The following is a 15835-nucleotide window of genomic DNA, read 5'->3' as shown; positions in this document are numbered from 1 at the left end:
ATTTAGGTTAAATAATGTAAAAATATATAGTTAACAGGGTGGGCCAAACGTACGTATACGCTTTTTAAATTGTATTTCTTTACAGGTACTGTGAATAATGGGAAATAATTTGAGTCAAAAACAAACTAAGTTTACTCTACAACAGTAACAGGAGGGAGATGGGACGAAGGATGCAAAATCTAAGTCTAAGGGAAGGAATGTAGGTAGGAAGAAGGAATGAGGCAGTAAGTAAAAAAGGAAAAAGTGGGTCTGAGGTAAGGGAAGAGAAAAGGAAATCTAAGCGACAGAAGGATGTAAGGGTGCATGTTTAAAAAGTGAGTGAAAAAAGGAAGGAGGGAGAAAAAGAAGCAAGGAATGATGTAAGGATGCATGAATAAAAATCTGATGGAAGGAGGGAAGAAAAGAAGGAAAAGATGCCAGGAAAAAAAGCAAGTCTGGGAAAGAAGGCCGAAAAGTAGGTTTCCGCGAGGGAAAGATTCATGTAAGGATGCATAAAAAAACTATTCTGAAGGAAGGAAGGAGCTCAGGTTCAAAGGAAGGTCAGGAAGGGAAAAATGCCATTTTATTATTTTTTTAAGTGTACCTACTTTTGACCCTCCCTGAAAATGGTGTTGAGCAATTCAAGGACGCACACCCAGAAATAGAACTCACTTTATTATTCATGTTAGACTCCTGCAAAGCAATACTGTCGAACCAGCCGTCTTTCTTAGCTTTGCTCGCCCCTTGGTGGTCAAACATGGCCCCCACACTCTGCAAAAGATAACACAAACTCCTTCAAATAAAAGCACTTACTTGAATTCAGCTGCCACTGTGGTTTTATTAATATTGTATTCAACTATGTACTGTATATACAGTTCCGATTTTTTTTGTTTGTTGTTGCCGTTTCCATGGATACCGCAAACTTCAGCAGCACCGAGCATAGCTTTAAAGACAATGAAATGGAATTAGAAAATAGTTACTTAACATAACATAGTGTAATAAACTTTTTCTCATTCGTATTAATATTAACATATCGTCAATTTCGCTAGTGACTCCTTGTTCCGTGACGTCACGCAAGCCGTGAGTGTTAGCTTGCCTGCGTGGCTAACGTCAACTTTTTGTAGTAGCATTAGCATGTTTGAAATAAACGTCTTAAAACGTCTAAAGCGTCACCCGAAGCCAAGTTTCTCTTCCCGCTCGGACATTGACATCATATTTGTTTTTGACACACAGATGGGATGGATTGAAAATTATACATTGGAATAATCTGTGCCGACAAAAACGCCTTTCGAATATTCGCAGAATTCACATTCCGGAAACGAACAAAATAAAAGCGACGTCACGCCGTTTTTAATGTCGTTATCGTTTCGACAAACTGCACAAAAATAACAAAATTGGGTTATTAAATGTAAACCCGGCTACTATATTGCTCGCCCACTCGAAGCAACAATGTCACGCAAAATGGACAACAACGGCTTGCCGTTCCTGCCAGGGTTCTCTTTCCAGGATGTTACGGTAAGCGAGTTGAAGCAGCGAACTTTCTAGCAACTGCTTTGTGTAACATTTCAAACATGGTTTTTCAGACGTTCCTGTCCAACGGCATGCCAGCCTTTCCAAGATTGTTAACTGAATTTTAAATACCGATTACTCAATTGCATTGTCTTTGGTTTTGAAACAATCTATCCACGTGTACTACAGAATATTGTAGTTGCATGGTACTTTCCCCACTATAAATACACGCTGTTTAATAATAAAATATGCATGCACTCCAAATGTAAAGGGGTCACAGTATGCTTTTGAAAATGAATGCATGTGCAATCAGCTGATCTACCCCATCATCAATTCACTTTTTTTTCCTTCTTCTGAGGGCATCCGTAGTGTAGTGGTTCACATTGAGAATAGTGTCCATTCCTGCAGAGGATTTATGCCAAATTTGTATTGTAGTTCAGTTTACTTTGGCGTGAGCTTGATTCCCTGGCCAGTGCCCCATTCACAAATATTCCTCGACTACCGGTCCAGGAAGAAGTAAACCTCTGGTCAAAGTCAGTCTGGATAGGCACTTGGGCCATGGTAGTTTAATGGTTCACATAGCTGACTTTCATCCTCTTTCACTCTAAATCAGCTGGGATTGACTGCAGTACCTGCCCTGACCCTTGACAAGTTAAGCGGTACAGAAAACGGAGGGACAGACTTCACACTAAAGCTGCACTTTTGTGATACTTAACACGTCTCATGGATGTTTTCTTTTTACCTTGCCCAGAAAACAGCCTTTCATCGCCCTCAGACGTTGTCCTATTCCAAGGGCCTGGCGGTGGCCCGTCCGCCCAGGTTGGGCATCGGCCTGGAGCCACTATTAACGGAGCAGATGATGCATGAGGAGCTCACCGGCATGGCTGGTGACATGCCGGACTTAACTTACGGCTCCTTCGACACCAAGTACATCAAAGACTTGGTTAATTTGTCCTACCACTCAGCTCCTGCACCCGCCCACCCAGATCCTCCACCCTTCATCCCAGCTTACGTCACGCTTGACAAGAAGGTACGGTCAATAGGATTTCTGCTGCGTATGACGAGCCGCTTGAGCATGTATTCGATATCCTTGGTATCCAGTACTAGTATGGTCTTAGTCTTCACTAGTAAGACAATTCAGTGCATTAGAAGAAGGACTAGGGCGCACTAGTAGAATGTCCTTTTACTAGTAATGTTTTTCCCACTGGCAAAAATGTTATTAGTAGTGTGCCCTAGACGTTTTTACGGTTTTACATAGTTGCTGTTGTGCGCTGTGTCCACTTTCCTCACCCGTCTTTACTTACAGGTGCTTTGCTTCAAAGCGTACTTCAAGGAGGAAATAATCAACAGTCGCGATGAGAAGAGCTGCGTCCGCCACGTGGTCATTTACTACTACCTCGAGGATGACAGTATGAGCATCTCCGAGCCCTGGGTGCCCAATTCTGGGATACTTCAGGGACAGCGGATTAAACGCCAATGTCTGCCCAAGAAGGAACCCGGGAAGTTTTACAACTGGAAAGACCTCAACCTCGGAATCGACCTGGAAGTGTACGGTGTGACTTACCACATTGCGCAGTGTGATGCATTTACCAAGGTACGACACAGCGGTATCTGTATCTCTGTTATTGTCTGACATGTATCGCTATATAAGTGTGACCTCCCGTCTACTCAATCTGTAGGACTTTATGCAGCGTCAGGGCATTATTCTCAATCTGCCTGAGGAAATGCCAGTGGATACTTACCTCGTGCGGCGGCAAAAACCTCCGCCGACCTCCACGACACACTCAGAATTTGACAGCAGGTACCAGTTTCTCCACATGGATCGCAAGGTAAAGTTTCTCAGAGCCAGGAGTATGCACCATCGAAAGAATACCGTAACTTGTCCGTACATAGCAATTATTGCTACAGTAAACCCTCCCACATGCTTTAAACAGATTTAAATGTATAAAAACACACTTTTACTTATTAAAGTTAATATTCCTTAGCCACTGTTGCTTGCACAGTTCCCCAAATAAGAGGCAAAACATGCTTGCTTTGAGCTGTTTGTCACTTCCAGTATAAAAGTTCACTGTAAAACTGACACATAAAACAAAACAGAATTAAACAATATATTCAAACATAAAAATGATCAAACAAACCAAATAATTTATAAAATGTCTGCAAGGTGGTACTAAAGGCAGACTTGCCTTTATACTATAAGGAGATCCACCGTTTGTGTAAAACTATCTTCAAATGTTTTCATATGGTCTCTATATTGCAGGTTTTTAACTATTGCACGTGGGTCTGGTACGTATTCCCCGCCATAAACGGGGAATTCACTCAACCGCATGTCACCATTTTCCTGGTCAGGTGCTGCGTTTCTTTGCCCTATGGGACGATACGGAGTCTGAGCTCGGCGAGACTTTGCCCGTTACGATTCATTACTTCCTGGTGAACGACACGGTGGAGATCAGAGAGGACCACAAACCCAACAGTGGCCGCTTTCTTTTCCCGGTGCTCATGCAGCGGCTGAGGATACCGAAGAAAATGAAGCCGAGCCACGGTAAGAGACAGAAAAGCGAAATTCATGTGTCCACTGAACACGGTGGAGTTCAGTTTATCGCGCCACTGAGAGCGATACCCTAACGAAGGAGTACTGAACAGTGGGTTAAAATGCATTATCAGACTGAAGTAATGATTGTGCGATAGCCTCATCTTAGCTTTTGTTTTTCCAGATCAGTTCCCGAGCTGTGTTATGGAGGATTCGAACGAGGAAGTTGAAGAGTACTTCTCCCCGAAAGACTTCCAAGTTGGCGAAATGGTGATAATAATGGGACGCCGTTTCCTACTGTACGACTGCGATGAGTTCACTAAAGTCTACTACCACGAAAACCACCCCGAGATCAACATCAAAAGCATAGAAGTACCCAGGCAGATGGGCAAGTTTGAAGGCATGAAAAAGGTGAGGTTTACAGTAATCCTGCACTATTTGTAAGGGCACAGGCACGCAGCCCTAGCATGAGTATAGACAAACTGCAAAAAATTGACACCTCCCGCCCTTGAAATGTTTAATTTGTGAACATACCACAAACATCCCAAAAGAGTTATCATTTCAAAATCACAATAGTACCCTAAAAAATGAATGTCTTCCATTCTTTGCATTTGGGAAAAAATGCGCCAGTTACATGTGGCGAACTCCCGTAACTTCCACCAACAACCCAGGCTAAATTTAACTCCTCCCCGAGCTTGTCTCTCAATCCAGATCTATCACGTCTACATACTTTCTTGAGACCAATTTCTGTTTAGAAAGGATATGGTGCCATCTTATAGTGTTATAAAAAGAGCTCAAAACCTCAGACTCTTCTTTTTCATTGAATGTAGGACAGGTTGAAAAAGGAGAATTTGCAAATTGCAATAAGCAGGGATTATTGTATTTCCTTGGCTTTGTCGCTCAGTGCTGTTCATAAGCATTTCTCCTGATCCATGCTTTTTCCCCCCCCAGGAGATTCCTCCCTATAATGGCTTTGGATCGCTCGAAGATTCTCTGCAGAGTTGTCTCTCTCTAATCCCCGCACCTCCCAGAAAGAATGTGTTAAAGATGCTGGAGAACGAACACAAAGTGCTGCGTTACAGTGCCCGACTGGTGACACCCAAGGATGCATCAGAGTCCCAGAGACGCAAAGATGCAGATCGAGTTTTCATTATGTCCTATTACCTGTCAAATGACACCATCAGTATTTACGAGAATCCCAAACACAACTCCGGTTTCAGGGGCGGAGTGTTCCTGAAAAGGACACGTGTCCCCAAACCGGATACTTCTGTTGACAATCCCGACTTCTACTCACCGTCAGATTTCTCAATTGGATCGATTCTGGATAGTGAGCCTTTGTTTTGTTTACTATTTAAGTCAACCCAAAGAACTTCTACTGGGGGATGCACCACCAATTAACCAAATAATGCATTTCTTTGTTTTCCTTGTAGTTTTTGGCCACCGCTTCATCCTGACAGACGCCGACCTTTACGTGCTAAAATACATGGAGAACAATCCTGGCCAGATTCCCTTGGAGACACTTGAAACTATACGCCAGAAGCTGGGGTCTGAAACCAGCCAGCCAGCCAACCAAAATGGTAAATTTCAGTAAAATCAAAATCCACAGAAAATTTCACATCAAGTCTAACTATTTTGTTTGCATTGCAGAGCCACCCTCGTGATGTCAAGTCCACCGCGTCACATCGTCGTGCTTTGGACCAGCACTCAAGAACCTGAGGAATGCTTCTGAATTTTTGGGGAAGTATTTTTGGAAGGAGTATCAGGGCCACACTGAGAACTAAAGACTAAAGTAGTTATTGTTCAAAATGAAGCAGAAGATGCAGATTGAAGAGGATATTGTTAAATTACCTCATTATTCTCAGACCAGGACGACTTTTTTCTGAATTTCCTTTGTAGCATTCATCATGACATGCACTGCCACTAGTAGCAGTCCAAGTTAAAGTGGTCTGGAAGAGGCACTTGTATGTAAAGTTCACTTACTGCCTTAAGTTTTAAGGTTACAATTCCAGACCATTCTTCCCACACTATTGACAGTTTGGTAAAGGGCTAACAAAAGCATGGCCAACAAAATAATTTCACAATGTTGCCACAGATTAATTGTTGCAAGTGTTGTACACAAACTGTATATAGAGTATAGCTATTATAGGGCATATAAAAGAAAAATATAGAAAATGGCTTTGTGGTCTGCTGTGATTGCCAGGCATAAAACAACATTTATGGGCACTTTTTTGTGTGACAGAAAAAGATGAGTACCATTTTTTTATGAAAATTACATTATTCATCATTGAACACAAGAACAATTTGTGGAATTACATGCGGTGAAGAACATGATGCTTAACTTGGAAGTGACAAATGTGAGACATGATGTACTTGGGAGGAAATCTGGTGACTTTTTTACTCGTTAGCCAAAGTCCCTCCCCCTGCCCTTAAATTACCTTACACAGGTACAGACCCTTTCCAAAAAACTAGAATATCATGGAAAACAATATTTCCATAATTCCATTCAAAAAGTTGAACTTTCATAGATTATAGATTCAATTTAAACAATTTAAGTGTTTGTTTATTTTTACATAATTTGGTCTTCCAGCTCATAAAACCCATGAGATCAGGAATTCAAAAAAATTTAATACTGTGATGAAATCTGCCCATTAATGTTTTAAACGGAGTGTCACAAACTACTAAACTCAAAGCACCCGCACAGGTTGCCCCAGGTGTCATGCTCCAGAAAGAGTGAAATGAGGCGGGAGTCACAGCTTCAAAAACCACATTCAGACGCATCCGAGAGATGGGCTACAACTGTCGAGTTCCTCTGGTCAAGCCACTTCTGAGCCAACGTAGGAAGTGTCTCAGCTGGGCCAAGGAGGAGGAGGATTGGACTGTTGGCCAGTGGTCCTCTTCTGTGATGAAAGTAAAGTGTGCCTTTCATTCGGGAATCAAGGTCCGAGACTGTTGAAGAACAACCCAAGCTGCTTGAGGGCCAGTGTGAAATATCCACAGAAGTCTACCAGAATGTTTTCTAGGACTTCATGATTCCCTCTGCTGAGCATCTGTATGGAGATGCATATTTCATCTTCCAGCAGGAGCTGGCCCCAGCCATACCACCAGAAGCACCAAAACCTGTTTTGATGCCCATGCCATCACAGTGCTTGACTGGCCAGCCAACTCGCCGGCTCTAAACCCCATTGAGAATCTAAGGGGGTATTATATCAAGAGGAAAATGAGGGGCAGCAGACCCAAAAACAAAGAAGAAATACAGGCTTCCATAACTCCCAGGCAATGCCACGGCGTGTTGAGGCAGTGAAGTAAAGCAGAAGGATTCCCAAACAAGTATCAACATTGTTTTGAAAGTACCATATTTGGATTGATTTAATGTGACCCTAATTTCCTAAGTAAATGATTTCTTCACAGTATTCGAATTTTTGGAATTCCTGATTTTGTGGGTTTTATGAGCTTGAAGCCAAAATTATGTAAAAAGTAAATAAATAAATGCTTGAAATTGTTGAAATTGTGGGCCCTGAATCTTAAATTTCTGAAAGTTTAACTTTTTGAATGGAATTATGGAAATAAACTTCAGAAAGGGTCTGTGTGCTAACATTAATGCTGGCTTACAGTAAGCTTGTATCATGTTCTTGTCAGTAACGTTTTTGCTACTTCCAACAGCTCAGACTGGAAAAGAAGGAAAGCTGGCTCAACGGCAATCGGACGAGCAATACAGTACTTGGTAATGAGGATTACATGAACACATTGAAAAGTTGCTACACAGTAACGTGCTACATACTGTGTTTGCACACTTCTGGCATTTTGCACTTGATGGCGCACCTTAATGTGTGAAAGCAGGTCATCGGATGTATGGGGGGGAAAAAAAATAAAAATAAAAACACGAGAGTAAATATCTGTTGGGCTCAAGGAATTTCCTTGCATTTGATTTTCCAGCATTCAAGCTTAAGTCTGTAATCACAAGAGTCTCCGGAGCGTGTTGGGATAGAACTGGACCAGGATACACCAGCTCCCCCTGTTGTATTCACGGATGTCAGCTTGGACCGGGACCCACCGCTCAACTCAGTCAGATTGTTTCCTTAGGGGGACTTGAGTTTCTTGATCCGAGGAGAGGTCCCGTTCTCGGCTTTTAGGACTCCGTTTTCATAATGCCCAACTAAATGGAGAATAGCATGACAATGGGAAGTTGGGGGGGGGGATGAAAAGCTAGTTAGTAAACTGTTTGGAATCAATACCTATCCACTATATAGTGCCACTATATGGTGGGTTCACGTTTTGGTGTTTACTTAGTATAAGATGCAAAGTAGTAATGGTCAAATTATGAAAAAGAAAAACAAAAATCATATAACTGATGCGTCAGCTATATAGTCCACGATCTAAAAATCTAGTGATTAGGGATGAGTAAATGATTCTGAACCCAGTCTCAGTCTTTCTCTTGGGTACTCACGAGAGTCTCGCTTCATCGGCCGAAGGGATTGTTTGGTGGCGGCCTTCTTGCGGAGGGCCTGCTCATGTCTGAATTCCCTCCAGCGTCTCAGCTGGAAGCGGATAAACTTCCAGAGGAGCCAAGATTGTGTCAGACAGACCAGCAGAAGAACAGTCACCCTGAAAGGCCCCAAAAACAAGAGGATTAGTGGCTCTCTTGGAAAACAAACCATAGTTGGGGTCATTTGCGAACATTTTCCCAGCACTTTGTAAACGATTGCCTTCGGTGTTCACCATTTAGATAATGAAACAAATGTCACGTTCAATGACTAGTTTGAAATTGTCCATTTACTTAACTGCAGAGCGTATCGGCCTTTCATCTAGGGAGGCCTTGATGTAAAATGTATTTTTATTCTTGTGTTAAAAAGCTAAATCATTACTGTTCTTGCTTTACAACACAGCAATCTGAAGGTTTAACTGAATATATTGAGACAGGATTTACATTCATTGTATTCATCATTTTTGCAGACAACATTCAAAATGTATGAGTTTCCTCTTCGTTTTATCTACAAATTTTGACTTGCCAACCAGCCTCATTAAATTCCAGTTCTGACACAATAAAACTTTATTTATAATCACATTGGTTAATATTATAAAATACACGACTTAAAACCAGTTTTTGGAGGAATTTAAGGATAAACCTAAAATGTACCTTGTATAACCAATTTGATCTTTAAACTCTTGAAAGCACAAGTCCAACTGTTCTGTTTCGGTGCATTTTGGACAGCGGAGTTGTTCTAAATCATTATCTTCAACTCAAAAGCTCTGCCGATGATCTCAAATCCAAAGCAAAGCAACACTGCCATCTACATGCGTCGATTTGTCATTACAGTTATGTAGAAGCTTACATTTTTGAGACTAGCTTGGCGAGACGCTCTTCCACACCTATAGTTGACAAATGTATTTGATTGTGGCAGTAAACGGTTGGATTCCAGTTGATGAACCTAAACGTGCACGGCAGTGAGCGAGTTACTAACAGGACAATACAGTTTTCAGTAAGCCAATGCATTATTTGACAGAATTTCTCACCGTATGAGCACCGTGTTAAAGTTGCCGCTCTCCCAGTCCAGCGCCTGATTGTCACAGCGGGCCAAACCGAACCCGACGGCGAGAAACATGAGCGTGAGCGTCGACATGCGAGTAATCACGAAGCTGGCCGCCCACACGTCAAACCTAAAGTAAGAAGACACAACACAATATACACATACCGTATGCGGCCATTTCAGTGTTGCGCGCCGGTTTGAACAAAAGCTTTAAAATCGTGTGAACTTGCATTTTCTGGTGGTTCTCGTCAGTGAAGTAGAAGAGTCTGGCGATGTGGAAGCCCAGCTCAGACACATACTGGAGGAAGAGCAGCACCAAACCCACACGGTTCAAACTATACACGTCCAATAAAAAAAAATAATAATAAACATTTTAGTTGTTTTCTCTAAGTTGCTTATTTTTGGGGGGCATGTGAACACATTGAATTTCCAGGTCAACAGGCCGCTTACTTTAGCACATACGCCGCCAAGATGTGCAGCAGATACAAGCCGATGTACTGCAACTGTCGTGGGATCTCCTCCTGGTAAATGACCAACACACACTTGCACCGTCAACTCACATCAATGCAAAAGCGTGCAGTGCATACACAAGACCACACATACACACACAAGGATGCTTAGTTATCTAGAAACAGTCCAGATGTATCTAGTGTTTAAAAGCGGTACTACATTTCCAGAAAGTTTCTGTCAAATATCCATGGGAATTTAAAATGGTGAATTGTGGAAATATTCAAAATTGGAAACTGGGATTTGATGGTCATTTAATGGAAAGGTATTATATTCAAACATAAGTATAAACATTTTGTTGTAATCAGACATCAATGCAAAACAGACCGCTCTCCTTGCCCAAGATTAGGCTAAATTTAAATGTTAATTCATATTTAAGTTCTCTACAAAGAGCCAACCTTCAATGTCGAAAATTCCTGGTTTATTCCCATTAAATCCCATGCATTTCTCTTCCAATGGAAAGGTTCCAACTTTGAAAATGACTGGAATTTTGCTAGGCTAGATGGATCTCACACACACACACAAACCCATTTCCTCCTTACTGACCTTGCGCACTTTCTGGAAGTAGAGTTCAGGAAAAGCATGGAGCCAGTAGGCCAGCTGAGTGAGGTAGAAAAACTTCACCTGGAACCTGAATCACATACAGATAATAAGAATTGGCGATAGCACGGCAAATTGCATAGCGTATACGCTAACTAACAAACAAATGTGTTCAGACAAAGCTGCACTTCAGGATTTTTCACTTTTACAGAAGTCCCCCACAATCTAAATGGTATAGTCTGTTCATATTATGTCATGATCCCTCAAAGTAGAAAGTGGCTTACTTAATAACTAATGTGTGTTTTTCATGGTTTTTTTTTCCATAAAAATGTATTTTATCTTTTTGACCACAGAGTCACCATTTTTTCCCCTTCTGTTAAAATAAATTGTTCCCCATTGAGTCACAATTTGCCTCAGAATTAATGGTTTGGTCCCTTTGTATAATTTTTTCACTTTTTCCATTTGAGTCACAGTGCCCCTTTCCTCCTCCCAGAGTTTAAAAAAAATAAAATAAAATAAAATGGTACAGCCCTGTCGAATTACGTCATCACTTTTTTTTATTTTTTTTAAACATACAGTTGTGGGAGACATACATCCATCATACCTTAGGTGCGCATGTGGATAGTTTTCCCAAAGTCTGCTGGGATGCAGAAGATAACCTTCCTGTGGCAAAAGACAAGACAGACAAGACCCTTAAAATTCCTTCCAAAGAAAATAGACAAGTATACACACGAAGAGTGTACGCCACTTACAGTTACGAGGATGTAGAAACTCCACACACTGGACACCAAATGAAACACACAAAGTTGACCCGACTCGTTGAACTTGGTGTTCTTGCTCTTGGACAGATGGAGTCGCCTGTTGATTTTCTGCGAGCGAGAATGACACGCGGCGGGTTATAAACGCCGACTTGACAAAGTATACAGCTGTGTCATAAAAATAACCGGGACAGGGAAACAGACAAGTCTGCGCTATTTGAAGCAGTTGCAGAACAAGAAGTAGCAGTTTAGAAATGCTCTGGATTGTGGTCACGGCACTTAAATTACAACCCCAATTCCAATGAAGTTGGGACGTTGTGTTAAACATAAATAAAAACAATACAATTGTTTTGCAAATCATGTTCAACCTATATTTAATTGAATACACTACAAATACAATATATTTAATGTTCAAACTGATAAACTATCGTTTTTAGCAAATAATCATTAATTTTATGGCTGCAACATGTTCCAAAAAAAGCTGGGACAGGTGGCAAAAGACAGTTCAAAGCCAGCATCTGTGATGGTATGGGGCTGTGTTAGTGCCAATGGCATGGGTAACTTACACATCTGTGAAGGCACCATTCATGCTGAAAGGTGCATAAAGGTTTTGGAGAAACATATGCTGGCATCCAAGCAACGTCTTTTTCACGGACACCAAAGCTTATTTCAGCAAGACAATGCCAAAGCACATTCTGCACGTGTTACAACATCGTGGCTTTGTAGTAAAAGAGTGCGGCTACTAGACTGGCCTACCTGTCTGCCATTGAAAATGTGCGGCGCATTATGAAGCGTGAAATACGACAACGGAGACCCCGGACTGTTGAACAGCTGAAGCTGTACATCAAGCAAGAATTCCACCTACAAAGCTTCAACAATTAGTGTCCTCAGTTCCCAAACGTTTATTGAATGTTGTTAAAAGAAAAGGTGATGTAACACAGTGGTAAACATGACCCTGTCCCAGCTTTTTTGGAACCTGTTGCAGCCATAAAATTCTACGTTCATGATTATTTGCTAAAAACCATCAAGTTTATCAGTTTGAAGATTCAATATCTTGTCTCAGTAGTGTATTCAATTAAATATAGGTCGAAAATGATTTTCAAATCATTGTATTCAGTTTTTATTTATGTTTAACACAATGTCCCAACTTCATTGGAATTGTACACCATCATTGGCCTCCTTTCAAAACAGATGCACAAGAAGGAATAATGTGCTGTCAGCCGGCTATTCTTTAGCTTTATCCAAAATAGTTGTCTTTAAAGACTAATTAAATGTGCACTATAAACAGGCCACATTTACAAATTAAGAAATTTCAGCCACAAAAAAAAAAAAATAATAATTCCTCTTCAGTGCTTCAATTGTCATTTTGAACCAATCTACATAGAACTATTACTGTTCCATCTCCAAGCAAGAAAGCTAATGATATTTGTAATATAGCAGGATGGCCAGTGTAGTCAAATTGGTGCATGTTGATGACAGACCAAAGGCCATGAATGGTGACTAGACAGACATTATTGTATGATAATGGGTAATTATAATGACAGACAGCATGGTACTACTATGAAGGAGTGGCACAAAGGCTTTCCAGGAAATGAAAGAGCATATTTACTCATACAATAGTGGCATTTATTAACTCAACTGCAGAAAGGACCGGGGAAATTCAGATAAGGTGTTCATTTGTACAAATGCATTTCAGCGTCCGTTGATGTTGATTTGTTTCTCTGGAATATGTTTGCATTTTTCATGGCGTTCTTCTATACTTCACTTTTTTAGACCAACACCTTTCAGCACTACTTACATCCAGTAGATACTCCTGCACCACCGCGTGAAGTATGATGGCGATAAAGAAGTAGAAGAGGATGGTGGCGCAGTCCTTCCATCCATAATGATACAATGTCACTTCTCCCTCTAAAGGACACGGACGTACACACGGCATATCAGGTGGGTTTAATATTATAAAAAGCAGTATAAAACACATTTATTGAGTCAAGGTATGTATTTTACATATGAAAAATCTCAGACATAGGGCATTCTAACATCACGTCCCGTGTTTCACAGTTCTTTCATGCACTACAGTATATGCAAGGATCGGTACCTGGTATCAGTGTGGTGACATTGTACTGGGGCTGGATAAACCATATGGCCGTCTTTGCTGTTGCCTGAAAGGGAGATTAAAATGGTCGTTAATGAATGGAGAATTGTGACACATCACTACACTAGAAAGAAAAGGCTTGGAAGTTGGAACGCAACCGATTTTATTTTAATAAATCTGATTGGGGCACTTTAGGCAGAGGTGTCAAACCTACGACTCGTCAGGGTTTCCAATCTGGCCCGTGGGGATAGAACACATTAAGTTCACTTTTTCCAACTAAAAGTAACTGTTGTTGCTAATTGTGTCCACTGCAGGGTGCACAGACAACCACTTACCACTTAAATGACATTTAGAAAATGACTGTTACTCAGGATTTGGACGCCTGATATTGATGCACTTGTGAAAGCCAAAAGATGCCGTATTTCAAATGCTGTGCCACCTTGGCCATTCGAAGAATTCAGTACTGTGAAAATGACTACCTCCTGTAGAAATATTGTAAGGGGCTGAATATTGCAAAATATAGGTCAACAGCTTCAGTTCAAAAGAGGTTGGTTTGGTGGAACCCTTTTGTTTCTTTTCATGTATACCGTAATTTCTCATGTATAATGTGCATTTCTTTTCCCTAAAAAAAATGTCAGGAGTTAAAAAGTCATGTTTTCTTTAAAGAACTGTACCCATCTTACAAATTCTGCCTGGGTAATCAAACACATGAGCACAACTGTGTGTTTTCTCATTTACTAAATAAAAGTAGGGCTTTGAATTTCAAAATAAGAGCAAGTAAATAAACAAAGTATTGTGTTCAAATAAATAATTATAATATATTATAAAAACTAACAAAATAAAGATAATACTTCATGTTTTGATCATATGGGTAAAAGCAAAACATACATTGTAAAAATGCATTATACATAGGTTGAAAGGTTTTCCAGAATTTTGAGGTCAACTTTATTATACATGGGTGCGCCTTATACACGGTACAGTAATTACGGTACTTTTACAAGGCAGGAGACACGTGCACCCTAATTCTGAAAAGTCCCCATTTTAGTTTTTATGCAGTGACGAGTCAGTGAAGGACATCAAGATTTCCAGATAGAAAAATGATTTGTAGATCTTAAGTTGTTTTATAAAAAAGTACATTAAGTATATAAAGCCACTGTGATCTATAAGTTGCACGTGTAAATGAATTTGATTCATAATATTGTTAAAAATGCACTCATTTTTGTTCAGAACTTTCAGATTGCGTATATGATTTGAAACAAGATAACTCAGTAATCAAAAATGTTCATATTTTGCAAGTGTACTGGTAATTTGCACCCAAAAAAAAAAAGTTGGAATTGTTATTCATAGCCTATTAGTACAAAAATATACTACACTGGCCCACTGTGGTCCCTGAACACACTTACATTTTTAATAGTTAAGACACCAACAAGCATTGAGTGTCTTCTTTTCAGGTGACACGTCAACTTTTACGACAATGGAAATCCCCTCCACAGGTCAACTCTTCTTTTTTTAAGCACTTTAATTTTCGTGCATAGATTCTTTTCAAAGTACATGTACTTTGTGGCGCGTTATACGTTTAAAAAAATTATATATAGCCCCTTTCCTGTGGTATTGGATCTCGGCGGGGGGGTTGAGACGTGGCACTGATCATCTAATATGGTCAAGCCACTAGCGACAGAACGCTTCCGTTTGTCTTCTAGCGCTTTCCAAAATAAAAGCCACACCTCGCGACTTGTGCGCGATTCCCAAGCAAACGCCAGCGCTGCGCTATTAATTTGAAGGCTTCTGCTGCCTTGTTTCCTTCATATACTTGCTTCCTTTTTCTTTATTAAAGTGACGCGATTTTTGTTATCAAAAAATGTTGCAGACACGCAGAATCGTGAAGCTTTGAGTGCAACTCTACTTGTTCAGGCGGAAACTTGCTGCACTACCTTGTGTCAAAAGAGCCGATAACGGTAGTCGGAAGCAGTTAATTTTCTCCTATTTTAGCCGCTATTGTTTCGCCGACTGCAAAGAACTACAGGTCACAAAAAAAAAACTTGCAACAAGTCGTCGTCCAAGTCCTGCTGTGCGCTGTGAGAAGTAAATCCCCCCCCATCCACCCCCAAGGAAAAATACATGTAGTGTGAGACGAGGGGGTGGGGGGGAAGAGACTTAAGTCCATCTCACCTCAAACATCAATCCAATCAAAATCAAAATCACCAAACTGAAGACGATGTCGGCGTGGTTCTGGATGAGAAACTCCTGGCTGAAGAAAGGGTAACTCTTGTTTCTGCGCCGAAATGCCATGGCAAGTCACTGCTACTTAAGTTTGCAATTGTCGCAAAACCTTTCTCCCCTTTCTGACTACGAAGTTCAGTTGAACTTTTTTTCCCCGGCGGAGTGCGCATGCGCG

General features: G+C 40.8%; 2 protein-coding genes across 2 annotated transcripts; one reads left to right on the top strand and one right to left on the bottom strand.

Annotated features, from left to right (window-relative positions):
* Nucleotides 1–121: 121 nt before the first annotated feature.
* efhc1 (EF-hand domain (C-terminal) containing 1) lies at nt 122–6192 on the top strand. Its single transcript, XM_061755028.1, has 9 exons — nt 122–1494; nt 2240–2518; nt 2795–3082; nt 3168–3317; nt 3838–4030; nt 4203–4429; nt 4970–5345; nt 5449–5595; nt 5666–6192. Exons 1-9 carry the CDS (start codon nt 1429–1431, stop codon nt 5677–5679), a joined length of 1740 nt encoding a protein of 579 aa, XP_061611012.1. The 5' UTR covers nt 122–1428; the 3' UTR covers nt 5680–6192.
* A 19-nt stretch (nt 6193–6211) lies between these two features.
* Nucleotides 6212–15812, bottom strand: tram2 (translocation associated membrane protein 2). Its single transcript, XM_061755032.1, has 11 exons — nt 15610–15812; nt 13444–13507; nt 13147–13256; nt 11343–11459; nt 11195–11253; nt 10597–10681; nt 9994–10064; nt 9774–9878; nt 9530–9673; nt 8463–8620; nt 6212–8171 (listed from the first exon to the last, which is right to left on the bottom strand). The coding sequence occupies exons 1-11, from the start codon at nt 15727–15729 to the stop codon at nt 8095–8097; spliced, it is 1110 nt and encodes a 369-aa protein (XP_061611016.1). The 5' UTR covers nt 15730–15812; the 3' UTR covers nt 6212–8094.
* Nucleotides 15813–15835: the final 23 nt, after the last annotated feature.

The sequence above is a fragment of the Phyllopteryx taeniolatus genome, chromosome 18 (assembly GCF_024500385.1).
Source record: "Phyllopteryx taeniolatus isolate TA_2022b chromosome 18, UOR_Ptae_1.2, whole genome shotgun sequence".
NCBI lineage: Eukaryota > Metazoa > Chordata > Actinopteri > Syngnathiformes > Syngnathidae > Phyllopteryx > Phyllopteryx taeniolatus.
This window is presented reverse-complemented; position numbering and strand designations above follow the sequence as displayed.